Source organism: Triturus cristatus, chromosome 2_2, assembly GCF_964204655.1.
Source record: "Triturus cristatus chromosome 2_2, aTriCri1.1, whole genome shotgun sequence".
Taxonomy (NCBI): domain Eukaryota; kingdom Metazoa; phylum Chordata; class Amphibia; order Caudata; family Salamandridae; genus Triturus; species Triturus cristatus.
In genome coordinates this window covers 6,509,562-6,525,781 of record NC_140582.1, presented here as the reverse complement: position 1 = coordinate 6,525,781, position 16,220 = coordinate 6,509,562, and the positions used below count along the sequence as shown (strand labels likewise).

Sequence of the window (16,220 nt, the reverse complement as noted above, 5' to 3'; positions counted from 1 at the left end):
TCGACCCGGCGTGGCACCGCACATCAGGCCAACATCATGGACCACTACACCCTCCCGAAGGGGTCTCCCGGCGGATCGCACAAGTCCTCTGAGTGCCCCCCGGACGCCCCGGATTTGCCTACGGATCTGTCTCTGCAGGACGTCATGAGCGCCATTGCTGAGATGAAGGCCTCAGTGGGCCAGCAGTTTGACACTTTAGCGCACAAAATCGACGTGGTCCTCATTGATGTCAACCTTGTGAGATCTGATCTCTCTAAGACTAACGACCGGGTCGACTCTTTGGCCCACACCGCGTCGGGCCTCACGACTGAGGTGGCGGCCCTTCAAACGGAGGTGCACCGGCTCCGTCAGGCAGGTGCGCTCATGGATCGGCGCCTGGAGGACTCCGAGAGCCGGGCCCGGAGGAATAATATCCGTATCATCGGAGTACCCGAGGGACGGGAGAAGTCGGCGGCGGATCTCTTTGTGGAGGACCTGATCACTACCCATCTCCAGCCCCGAGGACTGAGTAAATTCTTTGCCGTGGAGAGGGCCCATAGAGTTCCCGGGGGCAGACCGAAGGTCGGAGCCCCTCCGCGGCCTCTTATTGCCCGTATTTTTAACTTTCGGGACAGGGATGCGATTTTGCAAGCTTCCAGACTGCAAGGGCCGATTAAGCTGGAGAACATGGAGGTGAACTTTTATCCTGACTTTACCCAAGCGGTCCAGAAGCAGAGACTGAGTTTCCTGGGCGTCAAGCGGCGGCTTCGAGGCATGAACTTAAAATACGCCATGCTCTTCCCGGCCAGGCTGCGGGTGGAGGTGGATGGTCGCACTCACTTTTTTGACCGTCCTGAAACGGCCGGGGACTGGCTGGACACTTTGTCTAGGGGTCATGGTCGGGATGGTGGGGGGGGGGCAGCGGGAGGAGACTGCCCACCGGACCGGGTCTGAGGTACTGATGCGGGGGCTCACTCCGGATGCTGCCACTTTCGGCCAAGCTTAGGGTCTTTTGTCTGTCGTGTTTTGTCTCCCCTCCTTTGGAGGTGGTGCGGGGTCTCGAGGGGGTGCTCTTTCCTCCTCTAGGGGGTCTTACTAGTTTCAATTACATAGGGGCGACAGGCACACTGCAAGTTGGGGGGGCTGTCTGGGCTCATGCAGGGGTTCAGGGAGGGGGGAGTTTTGTTGGGGCGGTTGGGTTGGGGTGGGGTATTGTTCATTTGTACCACAAGGCAAAAGTATTGTTGTGCTATTCCTAAAGTGCTCTCTGGGGGACGATTGATCGCTATCGGCTATGATGGGGGGTAGGGGACTGAGTCTTTTGTCCTGGAATGTTAATGGACTGGGGGACAGGATAAAACGGGGGGTGGTCCTGCAGTTCCTAAAACAAATTTCACCTGATATAGTTTTTCTGCAGGAGACACACCTCATTGGAAACTCCTTTCGTGCTATGAATCGACGGGGCTACCGCCTTCTGGCCCATTCGGGCTTCACGTCTGGTTCAAGGGGTGTGGGCATTATGGCTAAGACCTCGCTCCCGTTGGAAGTTGATGAGGTGCTCCATGATGACAGGGGACGTTACACGGTCCTGGTGGGTAGAATGGAGGGCAGAGTGATTGTTTTCGTTTCTGTTTATGTCCCGCCAGGGTTGCTGACGACTACTTTTGCGGATCTGGGGCGCCTCCTCCTTGGTCTTCCGGGGGGGATTCTAGTGGTTGGGGGGGATTTTAACGCTGTGGTCTCCGGAACTGAGGACAGTCACCCCCCTAGGGATCTCCCCCGTGCCCAAGCGTGGTTGTCCGGCCTCTTGGATACCTTGGGGCTGGTGGATTGTTGGCGTTTGAAACACCCTACGCAGATACAGTACACCTTTCATTCCGGGGCCCATGGCAGTCTTTCGAGGCTAGATTATGTCTTGGTGCCAGTGGCGCATGCGGGGAGGTGCGCCATTTGGCGCGGGGTATTTCAGACCACTCCCCGCTCCTGTTGCACTTCGACATTGTTCCGAGGGGGGAGGGGAGGATGGTCATGATTAATCCCTGGTACCTGCGTGACCCCGCCATTCGCGCAGAGTTGGTTAAATCCCTTAAGCGATATTTTGAAGATAATGTGGGGTCTGTGTCCTCGGCGGTCTCTCTGTGGGAGGCGTTCAAGACGGTACTCCGGGGGGAGGCCCTGTCCCTTATTTCCCATTCCCGGAAGCGCGAGCGGGAGGAGGTGACCCGTATTGAAACTGAGATAACCGAGTTGGAGGGCGATCTAGAATGTGGGGTGACGGATGACAAATTGCATGTTCTCCGACTCAAGCAGGCGGCCTATAAGGCCCTCGTCACGGAGGCGGCCAGGGGCCTCAGTAGAGAGCAACAGGGGAGACTGTATGATGTGGGTGATAAGGCTGGTAAATTGATTGCGTGGCTGGATAAAAAGGAGAGAGCGAGTCGAGTTGTCCCGTCGATTGAGAAACTGGACGGTGTGTGTGTCACTGAACCGGGAGAAATTGTTGATTGCTTCGCAGAATATTTCCGTGGGGTGTATTCCCTGGTCTCTTCCCGCTCGGAAGAGGATTCCCATGCCCTGCTCAGGGACATTGCGCTGCCTTCCCTTTCGGAGGAGGACAAAGTGTCGTTGGACGCCGCCCCAACATCTGAGGAAATTGCCCTCGCCATACGTTCGGTCGCCTCCGGCAAGGCCACGGGTCCTAATGGTCTTCCCATCGAATTGTACAAGCTGCGACCGGATACGCTGGCGCCACATCTCCGTGCTATGTTCCTCGCGGCCCGTTCGGCGGGTTCCCTCCCGCTGGACCAGCGTCTGGCCACTATCGTGGTTATTCATAAGGAGGGGAGGCCGCGGGACCGGGTCACGTCCTACAGGCCCATTTCGCTGCTGAATGCGGAACCCAAAATTCTCGCCAAGGTGTTGGCTAATCGGCTGGTTGGCGTGGTGTGCGATTTGATTCACCGGGATCAATCCGGCTTTATCCCTCATCGCAACACTGCGCTCAACCTGCGGCGTTTGCATGGGGTGCTCGCGCGGGTCCCGTTCATACGAGAGCCGGCCATTTTGGCGTCCCTGGACACCACTATGGCGTTTGACACGCTTGAGTGGCCATATATTTGGGCGACACTGGCGAAGTTTGGGTTTGGCCCGGGATTCATCGGTTGGGTGAAATTGTTGTATTCCGAGCCGCTGGCGCGGGTGGCGGTGAACGGTAGAGTGTCGGCTCCGTTTGATCTGGGCAGGGGTACGCGGCAGGGCTGCCCGCTGTCGCCGCTCCTCTTCGCGCTTGCCTTGGAGCCCCTGGCGGAGTGGCTGCGGTGGGAGCCTTCCATTCGTGGTCTCCGTTGGACCCCTGAGTATGAGGATCGCGTATCCCTTTACGCCGATGATATTCTTTTATACCTTGCTTCCCCGCGTAAATCGCTGATTGTATTGGTGGATGTCTTGCATTCCTTTGGCCGCAATTCTGGCCTAATCATCAATTGGGCTAAATCCTGTGTGTATGTCCTCTCCGGGGAGACTCCTCTCCTGCCGCAGGGCTGCCCTATCCAGGTCGCTCCGCAGGGATTTAAGTACCTGGGTATCTTTATTACTCTGGACGCTGAGGCCCGATATAAACAAAATTTGCTCCCCCCCCCTCCAGCGCCTGAAGGAGGATGTGGCGCGTTGGAGGCGCTTGCCGCTCTCATCGCTTGGCCGTGCGGCATTGTTTAAGATGATGTCGCTGCCACGTTTCCTATATGCTTTACAGAACACGATGGATGTTGTCCCGGCGCGCTACTTTCGCGAGGTGGAGAGTCTGCAGCGCCACCTATTCTGGGATGGGAGGCCGCGTATCGCCCTTGCGAGGCTGACACTCCCGTGGTATGACGGGGGGGTCGCCCTCTCAGACATCAAACGGTACTACTGGGCCTCCCAGCTGGCCGCGATAAACCACGGCCTTTACGGGCCCGCTCTAAACCCGGCCTTTGCGATGGATAAACTATTACTGCCGGGTGGTGACTATAATCGGGCGCTTTATTCTCGATCGCTCGACGCGCGTCTGACGGGCCCTACGCGGGTCATGGTACGGGTGTGGCACGCGGCAAACTTGGCAATGGGGTGGAAGGATCGATTGACCCGGGCGACGCCACTGTATGCCTCTGAGCGGCTGGGCTCCCTGTGGACCTCGAAGGGCTTTGAGAAGTGGGACATGATAGGCATCAGCAGGGTGGGCGATCTCTGGACGAGGGGGGGATTCAAGACGTTCGATGTGCTGCAGACGGAGTTCCAGTTGCAGGACAGGGAGTACTTTCGGTATCTACAGGTCCGTCACGCGCTGTGCTCTGTATTCCCGGACGTTCCCTCCATCCCGGAGTACTCCCCTCTGGAAGATAGAGTGCTAGATGGGCATGTACCGGACGGCACGATCTCATTCATTTACAAAAAGCTCATCAATGATCGCTCGGGACTGCTGACTAGCCTTCGTGAGGCATGGGGGGCTGATGGACTGGAGCTGGATGACGAGGACTGGGTGTCTGCGGTGGCCTCCCCGAAAGAGGTGGCCATACCGGCTCGCCTTCGCTTCGTCCAGCTCAAGATACTCCATAGGGTCTATGTTACGGGGCCGAGTCTGATGCGTATGGGCTATGCCGTGGACGGGTTGTGTAAGCGTGGGTGTGGTTCTTTGGGGACCTTTCTCCATATTTTGTGGGAATGCCCGGAGGTGGCGCGATTCTGGCGTGGTGTGCATGCGGTTTTGCAGGCAGTCACGCATGTGCCGCTGCTGCCCGAGGCGAGGAGATGTCTCCTGAATGTGTGGGAGCCAACCGACTACTCGGTGCCGCAGACGTGGTGGGTGACTCTGGGATATATGGTGGCCAAACGTGATATTGCGCAATTGTGGGGTTCCCAGAGGTTACCAACTGTCTCGGCGTGGAAGGACAACATGGATTGGTGTATGTTTCGGGAAAAGGTGGTGTATGTTGCGAGAGGTAAGCCTGGGAAATGGGTGAAAGTGTGGGGCCCCTGGAACGCCTACCGTGGGGGAATCTGTACCCCGCCGCTGACGCCTGATCCGTCACCGGCCCCGTCTCCTTAGCCTGCTTGTTTCCCTGGTTCTGGGCATTGAGTCCACTTTGTCTCCGTCCCGACCTATCCCCCCCCCTGCTATTCCTGTGGATCGGTAGGGTGCCCCCCAGGGGAGCACATGCTGCTGTTTCGATTGTGGGTTGCCTTGTGGATTTGTTTTTTCGTTCTTTATATAAAAATGAAACCGTTGTGTGGGGTCCGGATGATGTGGCTGCCGACGCTTCTTTCAACTCCTGTGATCTCTCTTCTGCTGCAGCGTGTGATCCACTGCTTGTATTATATGCTCTTCCTGTTTGCTAGCGGCCGGCCTGAAGGTTGTAGGCCCATCTTTGTATATCTTTTGGATTCTGTAATAAACGGTTTAAAAAAAAAAAAGAAATGAATACCAAACTCACTAGGCACTTCTCGGACCAAGGCCATACAGCAAACATTTTCTGGATAATACTTGATCAACCCTACTTTACATCAACTAAAGGTCCACTTGAATCTGTCCTACTTCGTAGAGAACAACGTTGGGTTTTCAAGCTAAGTAGTGACAAGATTGGGCTTAACAATGAGATCCCATGGTCTAACCTAGCTAAATGACAGTTCATATCTCTCTCCATGACATCTCTTTCTGACTACATGATACCTTCTCTTTCTATTGGCAGCATACTATTTGGTTCATGTCAGTTTAGGACATAATCCCACACTTTTATTTCTTCATGACTCAGACACATGATCCAGTAGGACTCACGTGAGGGGTTACTTTGTACATATGGTTTCTACCACCCTTTGTTGATCCCGATAGAATTGGTTAATATTATACAGGGGAGTGATTATAAAAATATCACCACCTTTGTCCCATACTAAAAAAGAGGGGCTAATAAGGAAATTGTCCACTATTAACCCAGACCTCGTTCTGGAGGAGGTAATAAAGCGTAACCTTGAGCAAGTTCTGGAGTGTCTGGAAGTTAAATTAAATATCCCAGTTATGATCAAATCATATAAGATAATAAATGAGACAATCAGAGAACTTTTAACCAAGAGCCAGCGTGATGGGAAACAAAAAAAAAAGGTGGTTTAATAGAGAATGTTCATATCAGCATAACAAATTAATCACACTCTTAAAAATCATACCTCGCGATAAGGAGGCAGTTAGGCAGGCCCGTATAGATTACAGGTGTGCTTTGGAGCACCGTAAGATGGAGATCAGTAAAGATGCCTGGGGTAAATTACTTCAGGTGTCACAGTGCAAAGACTCCAGACTTTTCTGGCAGACCGTGAATGAGGAATGTTTCCGTGATACATAAAATAGTAACATTGATGTAACTATTATGCCGGAAACTTGGGTGAAACATTTTACTGACCTCTATGGTAATAGTACCGAATCATCTAGTGCCATTGATACGCAATATGAGTTATCTTCACTGCAACCCCGACCCTAGATGAGGTAGATAGGGCGCTTAGCCAGACTGTAAAGAAAAAGGCTCCTGGGCCTGATGGGGTACCAGCGGATTTATTTTTAGCAGATGCAACCTTGTGGCTACCAGTGCTAACAAATATACTAGGCTGCTACGCGGCCCTGGGCCCACCAGATTCCTTGAGATCGGTAATAATAGTGCCCATATATAAAAAGGGTGACAGGTCAGACCCCAAATGCTATCGACCAATCTCCCTAATGGATTTTTCTTGTAAAATTATGGGTCGAATAATATTGGAGAGATTGGCGGTCTGGATGGCTGAAAATAGGAAATTTTCTAATATCCAGTATGGATTTAGAAAAGGTCTGGCACAGTGGATGGTCTGGGCACAGTGGAACAGTGTCTCAATCTGCACCTAGTCATCGGCAAATATACCATGGCGAAGCCAGGGACCTTATACCTTGGATTTATGGACCTGACTTCTGCCTTTGACTGGGTGCAGTGGGGGAGAAAGTGGGAGAAAATGCTGCTCATGGGCATTGACCCATCTATCGTCCATTACTTAGCAGCAATGCACCACGGAGTCACAGGGGGAGTACGTTATGGAGCAGCTGACCCCACCAATAAAGATGGATTGTGGGGTTCGCCAGGGATGCGTACTTGCTCCATTTTTATTCTGCTTATATATAAACGACCTAGAAAGTAACCATCTCTATGCATCTGGCCAATGACCTGGATCTTTTTGGCCCCCGATATCCTAGATGATACTCACTGTACTCTAATGCTTAAGTTTACTATTCATGTATGTTGTAAAGCGCTCTGATACCCTCGGGTCTTGTAAGCGCTATATAAAACTCCAAAAATAAAATAAATAAATAAAGCAAATACATTTAGAAATGTCATCAATTATACACAATGGGAACATTGTCCAGCACCAATTTAAGGCAGCTCCAAAACTGTAGTGAAAAAATGTACTTATTTTACTGATTTCAGTGTATCTGAACCTGAAGCGTTTTATTTTAAAATGGCTGCTGAGTCAGCTTCCAAAGTTAGACTGACCCACACTAAATTATTGTATTCCAAGTCCTTTATGGATGAATTAGCTATAGGGGGCTATGAGCTGTGGAAAGATACCATTGATCTTAAATCTTTTTGGGGTTCTAAAGTATGGCAGGTACAGGGTACAGAAGCTCTGCATCGTGCTTGCCTTATCCCAAACCACATGTTGTTTTTGAATTCTACCATTTTTCAAACCACCTGCTTTGGATTGGCTACTTCTAAAAAGATGAATTCCCCTACTGTTCCTGATCTGGACGCTTATCCAAAATGGGATAGTCACACAGATCTGTCCATTGATGAATTGCAGTCCTTCATTACTAATGCATCCTTCAACATTTCCAACTTAGATCTTGAAGGATGGTTAATATGGCAGCAAAATTCAGATTCCTGTCAACATCGTTTTCTGGGTCTGTACCCCGACTATACACAGGTTAGGGTGGACCCTCTATTTGAATCTTCCCATTCTGTTACTATCTATTCTGTTGGAAAGTTATGTCAAACCTGGCTGCAACATTCCACCTTGGCATCTGTTAAACTTAATTTATCCAAATTGAATGACAAGGTAGATTTGAATGATTTTGTTAAGGGTCCTGTGGGTGGCAGGTCCAAAAGATGGGTGTATGTTGTTTACAACGAAGTTTGGAAATTATCTCAGATTGAGGCTGCTTGTAGATTGAGAGCTATTGATCAAGCAAATTTGGTAAAAGTGCTTGCTGTCATTGATAATAGCATTAACACCCTTTCTTCCAGAATTTACACATTAGATAATATTGTTTCATCTGTTGTGGATACAGGAAGGTATGTCTGTTTTATACCATGGTCAAAATCAATTGCGCTCTATAAAGCAGTTTGCATGGACTTTACAAACATTGAAGGCTGGGAAAGTTCCCTGGGACTACGTTAACACTTCATCCTTATTCGTGCTGTTTAATTTGACTACTAAACAGCATTTCATGTCCATGAAGGATGCAACATACTCATTATTGCATATTGAAAAGTTGGAACCTTTGCCTTTCTCTGTGGCTGAATCAAACTCTGCTGTGTGGCTTATCCATGGATTGATCACTTTACCATTTCCATTGTTTAAGTTCAGTTCATGTATGAAACACTACGCCTTAGGCAGGTACGAACCATTGGGTACCGCTTTCCTGCATGAAGTTTGGTCACTCCCATTTACATACAGGTGCCTGAGAGAGGGCAAAGAGGTTTACTTAAAAGGAGAGGATTGCACTTCCACACCTGATCACTCAGTAGTCTGTAGAAACATCCAATTGCATGGCGCTTGCAACGTTCACGCACCAAATTTAGCTTGCATTCTGAAAGGAAATCCTGTGCCAGCAATTACACCCACTTTCACGTTGTTAGCTAACGGTAGTTATTTGCTTTTAGATAATTAACCATGCTGCGCGATGCTAGTGGGGATTCCGTACATTGTAACTGTCTCACAACGAGTAGTCTGTTGTAAGAATGTCCTTTTCCCACCCCTGCATGGGAGACTGGATATATCCATCTGGCCTTCCAACCAACCTTGAAAGCAGAGTTCAACAAGATGAGCAGAATAAGAGCTCTATTGTCTCAAAAAGAATTCAGCCTGACTTCCTCCTGTGAAACATTTGTCCTTCACGTGGCAAACACCCGCACCGAGGTGCATGCGCTTTTCAATACTGATCTCACCCTTCATTTCGTGCTCTGATTCATACTATATTCAATGCCTCGTCAACAACTGGCTTGGTGCATTTTTTCAAAGTTGTGGGCTCCGGCCTCGTGACCTCCTTCCAAACAATATTTGATGTGATACCGGAATCTTTTCATTCTATTTTTTCCAGCGTCTTCGGCCGGCTTCCGTTGATTCTCGCCCTGACTGCTGGTATGCTCCTGTTGGTTTGCTTGCTCCGCAATGGCTGCACGATCTGTATCACACGACATCTTGCCCCGGCTGCTTCAACTGCGCAACCGGATGCTTGATTACTATGGAACATTACCACTGGCCACTTTGAGCGTAGCCTATGGATTATTCTTCCGGTTCTCATACTTTACTTGCGTGCAACCTGTTTTCCATTGCCTAGATTGTCCATTCGAATGGGCTCTGGATTTGTGCCTGTCGAACACGGCGTCTCCCGCCCCGGATTATGATCGACTAATGAGTCCCTTAGTGGCTCATGAGTTGGACTGTTCTGGTGTCGGGATTATGGCCTTTGGAGCAGCGCACGGAATCTTAGGGAATTGGGATATATATGCGGCAGCATATGACTTCTTGGCAAGAAGCTATTTTGAAGAACACGCAAGTTGTCCTCTGATTGTGCTAGAGGCTCCAGTTATCGAAGAACATGTATGTTCGTTTACTTTACTTGAATGGATGGCTGACTTTTTTACTGAACATTATAATGACTTCCTCTTGGAGACAGTTGCAACTTATTGTGCCTACACGTTGAATTTGCAGTTGTCCATCTTCCGCACGTCCTAATCCAGATAATTTAACTTTACTTTTTTTACTCCACATTGGGCTGTATACCGCCCCTGAGAGATGTTTTAAAAAAAAATTCCCCCTTTTCCCAACAAATTTTTCGAACTTTCACTACCAATTCAATGGCTTGGCAATACATGAACTTGGTTCTGTTTCGCTCGAACTTAAACTCTGCGTTACTACATTTCTTCCCTATTTTGTTCGTGGTCCGATCAAGGGAGGGTGTAATGGAGGCGGGGTTTTATGTGTACTCATTGCTGTTAGCATAAGCGCTTTAGAAGTAAAACGCCATCTTGCCACTTTGCTGCTATTGCACACAACACTACAGGTAGCTGTTATTACAAGTAAAACTGCTTGCTTGCTTTTTCTTCACATGAGAACGTCATAAGAGTCGGTTGTTCACATCCCTAGACGTGCACCGCGACCTTAGTCTGAACACTGTGTGCAGAAGCCGTCAAGGTCAAGCAACAATGTATGCTGTTGAATTCCGGTTGATCAGCCCGCGCTCTAGACACAACACGCACACAGCTGCAAATATCTGAAACTCGGTGCCTTTAATATTGCATTTGCATGCATGACTCAGACACTTGGAGAAAACCTTTCAAGACACAGAGAGCAGAGCTGATCCTGTGATGTGATTCACCTAAGCTGATCTTTGAGGTATGGGGTTCCCCATTCAAACCTAGAGACCTTCTATTAGTTTATAAAACTAGTTTACTAGCCAAGGGAAGGTGGTTCACAAAGTATTATAGGACTTGTTTTCCACTATCATTTTTAATATGATTTCTCCCTTCATTTTCTATGGTATTGTAACAATGCTGATGGTTTTATTTTTAATAATTTGCCTGCTTGTATTAGCCAAAGTACTGCACCTTAGAGCACGCAGTTAAAAATAAACATTTTAAACTTTTCCGTGTCTCTGATTTTGTTGTGGACTGATATGAGAATAATAACGAAAAGGTGTTTCTGATTCCCACCATTCCTGAGAGTACTCTGTCGCTTGTTCTGGGTTTTCTAATCATTGGTAGCTTCGAGATGATACTGAGAACGAATGAGACCCTGATGCTAGTCGGATAGGGGTTCTGGGTACTGTGGTGAGTTTTTTGGTCCACCACAATTCACTGAGGTCCTAGTTTCCTGTGCATAGTTCTGTGCATGAGCAGAATCCCCGCAACAAATGGAATTAAATGCTTTGATCTTGTAATGGACTTTTGTATTTTTAAATGGCCACACCATACTTCCTCTTATTGTTTTTCCCCACTGATTAGATCAATGTAGAAATTGCTACCTTTTTCCCCTTTACTGTTCTCGAACAATCGTATCTTGCTACATCAAAAAGTTCATACAATTCCGGGGGCATTTGACACAATTTATTTATGCCATCATTTTTGATCCTTTGGTTTTATAAAGGAATTGAGGGAACTGTTCTAAAGTGGATGTTTTTATTTTATATGATGGTACACAAGAAGTGGCAATTCCTCTATTTGCCATAATGCCCAAGCCACTGGCTTGAAGCCAAGAGAACTTCTGTCTTTGGATAAAACTCAAGAGGATTTCTTTTGTTGTGTCTCACATGGCAGGGATATCAGTTCAATATATAGTATGACAATACCTTTAAAGCCCGGTACACAACAGATATTTATGCATGACCTTATGCGTGAAAGCCTCTTCCCAACACTTACAAACTAGAAAGCAAAATTATACCTTCAATTATTCATCAAAACTATTGTTACTGGTAGTTTTTTCTCCTGGACATCATCGATGCAAACTAAGAAGCTGTGAAATATGTCTGCTTTTATTGCTTGTAATCTAATATCTTCAAAGAGTACCCAATGCATTTCTATTGATTCAGTATGCAGTGTGTGACACATACAAAGGTAACTCATTGTAATTCCACATGCAGATTGGTCTCAGTCCTCAACATCCAACCGTGGCATTTAAGTGACGATGTCCACGTTTAGGATGTTAATAGTTTTGTGTCCATTCTTAGCATTGGCCATCTTGAGCATGCTCCCAGTCACAGCCTATGTATATATAAAGTTAATATTTTGTTTACATCTAACTGCATTGACACCACAACTACTAAAACAAATTAAATCGGGGGTCAAAATAATCGCTCAGAAACGTACTACTCACAGTATCTTCCAATCCCATGCTAAATTCTAGAGGCAGACCAACCACTTGCCTAATTGAAAAAATAACATAATTTTGTGGATTCTTGTTTTAGCTAAGATGTTCAGAAGAGTGCTAACCATTGTACAAGCGCACTGTAAACTTGGGTTGACAGCCACCCTCGTCCGAGAAGATGACAAGATTGTGGATTTAAATTTCTTGATTGGCCCAAAACTCTATGAAGCTAACTGGATGGAGCTACAGAACAACGGCTACATTGCCAAAGTGCAGTGTGCGGAGGTGAGCTTGGGTTATTTTACTTCTTTGTTTTTGACTATTCATGCTTTCACAATGTTTGTATTTAGGGTGTGTGTGATTTAAACTATGCCCAGTTATGAGAAGCAAGGTAGATTTGCTCCTACCCCCCTCAATACCTCTCCCATGACCCCACAGAGCACCCCTCGACCCTCCAGTCCGTCAACGAGTCAGGCACTTCGACCCAACCGGGATCGCCACCCCCTTTCGGTACCGAAACCTGATGAGATCAACGACTCTTACCTCGCTCTGAGCCAGAAGTCCGCTCCTTTCCCCATCCCCGTTATTGTTGCCACTAACAGAATCCCTAAAACTGTTCACTCGCCTAGACCTCCTGCTCAATACTCCTCTATCCACCTAGCTCCCCCCACCATCGAGGCTCCCCGCCCTCTCTCTTGCATGCTCCTAAACTGCAAATCCACAGTACAACACACCTCAGACATTGCTGAAGCCCTACTCGCTGAAGAAATTGACATCGCTTTCCGCCCAGAATCCTGGCTCAATGTCCACTCCACCCCCATTCTTGACATTTTCACCACCCCCATACAACCCTGCAATAAACCAACTCACATAAAAGGTGCAACACTGGATGCGATCATTACCAACAATGAACTGGTCTCTCTGAGAGCGATTTCTCCCATTGACTGGTCTGACCACCACCTCTTTCTGTTCAAAATTGACACACTCGTCAGCCACCAACCTATTTGTGAGGTTAAACCTACGCACTGGACCAGAAACATCAAAGAAGTCCTTTTACCCAAATTTGAATCCAGGATTCATGCCCTTCTACAACTCCAACCCTCCTCCTGGACGGCTGATGACCTCACTACACACTTTAACTAAAAAATGACGGAGGTTTTAGACCAGGAGCTCCACTCAAACAAATGGAGCGAACAAAATCTAAACCCTGGTTCAACGTGGATCTTAATAACGAAAGGCATCAGCTCAGACAAACGGAAAGGTCTTGAAGACTAAACCCCTCGACCTTGCACCTCTAGCGCAACTTGGATCTGCTGGGCTGGCATACAAGAAACGAATTTTTAGTGAAAAGGCATCTACCTTCCGCAGCCAACTAGATCTAGCGAAAAACAGACCAAGAGAACTCTTCAATTTTGTCAAAAGCCAAACAAACTTCACCCCCTCTCACGAAATCAAAGCCACCAAAGATTGATGTGAAGAAATTGCCACCTTCTTCACTAATAAAGTCTCAAAAATCGATCAATCCTTCATGCAAACCCTCCTTCCCTCTTAACCCGCCCCCCTTTATCCACCCTTGACCAATCAGAAAGAGTTCTTACCAAGGACATCCAGGTCTGCCTCCAGCTAAAAAACAATGCGCATTGGTCAGACTTTGAGCTAATGTCAGAAAACGAGGTCTTCAGTATAATTTCTAACCTAAAGCCTTATTCCCACACTATAGACACCCTCCCATCCACAATTATAAAAGAACTCAACCACACCATTTCCCCTTTCTGGACAAAAATCATCAACGCCTCTCATCTCAGCCTGTGTCCCAGGTTCCCTTCAACTAGGACAAATCACACCCATTCTCAAGAAACCAGGGGCCGACCCTAATGATCTTAACAACCTCAGACCTATCTCCAATCTCCTGTTCCTTGCAAAAACATTGGAGAAATGTGTTCTCCTCCAACTCAACAAACACATTGATGAGTTCAACCTCCTCGACACCTTTCAATCAGGATTCAGGAAAGGCTATAGCACTGAAACAGCTATGCTCAACATCTGACGATATTCACAAGGCTTTAGATGAAGGTGACGCCTGCCTACTCATCCTTATTGACCTATCTGTGGCATTCGACACAGTAAATCTTTCAGCTCTTCTGGAGACCTTGTTGAAGCGCTCCGGCATTAATGGCACAGTACTAAAATGGTTCACTTCCTTCCTCCAACACCGCTCGCAACAAATTAGAATCAACTCCTGTCTGTCGAAGCCAACAAAAGTCACACTTGGGATCCCGCAAGGCTCGATCCTCTCCCCGTCCCTCTTCAATCTCTTAATGGAGCCCCTCAAAATCATCTTGAAAAAAGCTGGAGTGAATTACCACCTTTACGCTGATGACACCCAAATCTATTCCTAAATCAGGTCTCCCAGCGACATCCGACACCTCAATGGCACTCTAACCGAGATCCAAACTTGGTTCAACGCTAATCACTTAAAGCTCAACCCAGATAAAACGGAACTAATCCTATTCTCTCCAAAAAGCAACCACCGACCAATCCACGATTGGCTCAAGAATTTGGTTGCCCTAAACTGTCCCCTCGTCCTATCACTCAGTTAAGTCTCTAGGCATCACCCTTGAAAAGAACTTATCAATGGAGGCCCACATCAAAACTCTGTAAAAGGTGCTCTTTTCTCACTAAAACACCTCAAGAAATTGAAACCTTTTCTTCCCCATAATGACCTCAAGACAGTAGTTCAATCCCTAGTTCTCCCTAAAATCGACTACGGGAACGCGATCCTAACAGGGACTCACTCCAAAAGCTCACATTGCTCCACTAAGGGCAGTGCTGAACATGGCCGCTCAACTCCTATCTAGAGTAAAAAAATTTGAACACATCACTCCAGCTCTCAACTCCCTCAATCGGCTTCCCATGGAAGGGAGGTGTATTTACAAGCTGGCCTGCATCACACACAAAACTCTTCACTCCCCTGCCCCCAACTACCTGAACAACAAACTGGTAAGAGCAGGTCAATCCAGAACTCTGAGAAGCTTCAACTCACTCCTTCTTATCCCTCCGAAACTGAAAAAGAAAACCGCCCAGTATCGATCGTTTTCTGGCAAAGCTCCCAGGATGTGGAATGCTCTCCCTAGAGTCCTCAGATGCAACCCCTCCTTCTCCTGTTTCAAAAGGGACCTGAAACTCCATCTCCTTAAAAAATACTTTCCTGACCAACATCAACTAACCTAGACTTCAATATCTAAGCTGCCTCCTCTCTCTCTTGACATTCAAGGATAGTTGGTGACCGGACTGTTAGTCACCTTCGTTTGTTTTCTCTCCCTCCCCTGAACTGTTTACCTATTTTTCATGTTGTATTTTTTATCTCTGTTTTGCTTCCTTACCACCTTCCTACTATGTAATGCAGTTTCCGTCTGTTTTTACAGTGTGTATGTAAAGCACTCTGATACCTAAGGGTCAAGCTAGCGCTATATACAACTTTTAAAATAAAATAAGGTACCTCTGTGTGCATTAACAACATCTAGGAGATGTTTCCATGCGTTTGGGCTGAAAGTGCTTTTGCAGGAAGGGCTTGTCCTTGCTCCGCCAGTCCCACATTCCCAATGTTTTAATGTTTTTCTATTCAGGTTGAAGCTATGTGGTTGGAGATATTCTCAAACAACTGCAGTTTGATTAAGATATTACTACTGGCAGTAGGTGGTTCTAGTTCTATTCCAGGGGATCCTCATCAATAGTCATAAGCACTTGAATATTTCCGCCCATGCGCGGGGACCCCGGAAAATATATACAAATTATATATGAATATATATATGTAAACACCAGACGCAATCTCCCACTTTGCGAAGAAGAAAGCACACGGACACCAGCTCGTGCTTCAAGGGAATTTAATGGAAGCCAGCACCAACACAGCACGCCATTACGCGTTTCGGCCACAAGGTGGCCTTGATCTCATAAGGTAACCGCCATTATTGTTGCCCTTATATACTTAGCACTCTATAATCATGTGATGCTTGTGATGAAAGACATAGAAGAAATCTATGATAAGTAGTATTTATACAAAATATACAAATATGCTTGTAATTACTACGCCGTGAGTTTTACAACAAAAATCCTGAATA

At 47.3% G+C, this 16,220-nt stretch overlaps 1 protein-coding gene across 6 annotated transcripts in view; it reads left to right on the top strand.

The window, feature by feature from the left end:
• ERCC3 (ERCC excision repair 3, TFIIH core complex helicase subunit) overlaps positions 1-16,220 on the top strand; it is a 1,429,399-nt gene that overhangs the window by 375,688 nt on the left and 1,037,491 nt on the right. For all 6 annotated transcript variants that reach the window (XM_085640927.1, XM_085640925.1, XM_085640926.1 and 3 more), the window contains one exon: positions 12,203-12,387. In XM_085640927.1, the coding sequence (XP_085497053.1) occupies positions 12,203-12,387 (185 nt within the window). The remainder of the gene's footprint in view (positions 1-12,202; positions 12,388-16,220) is intronic.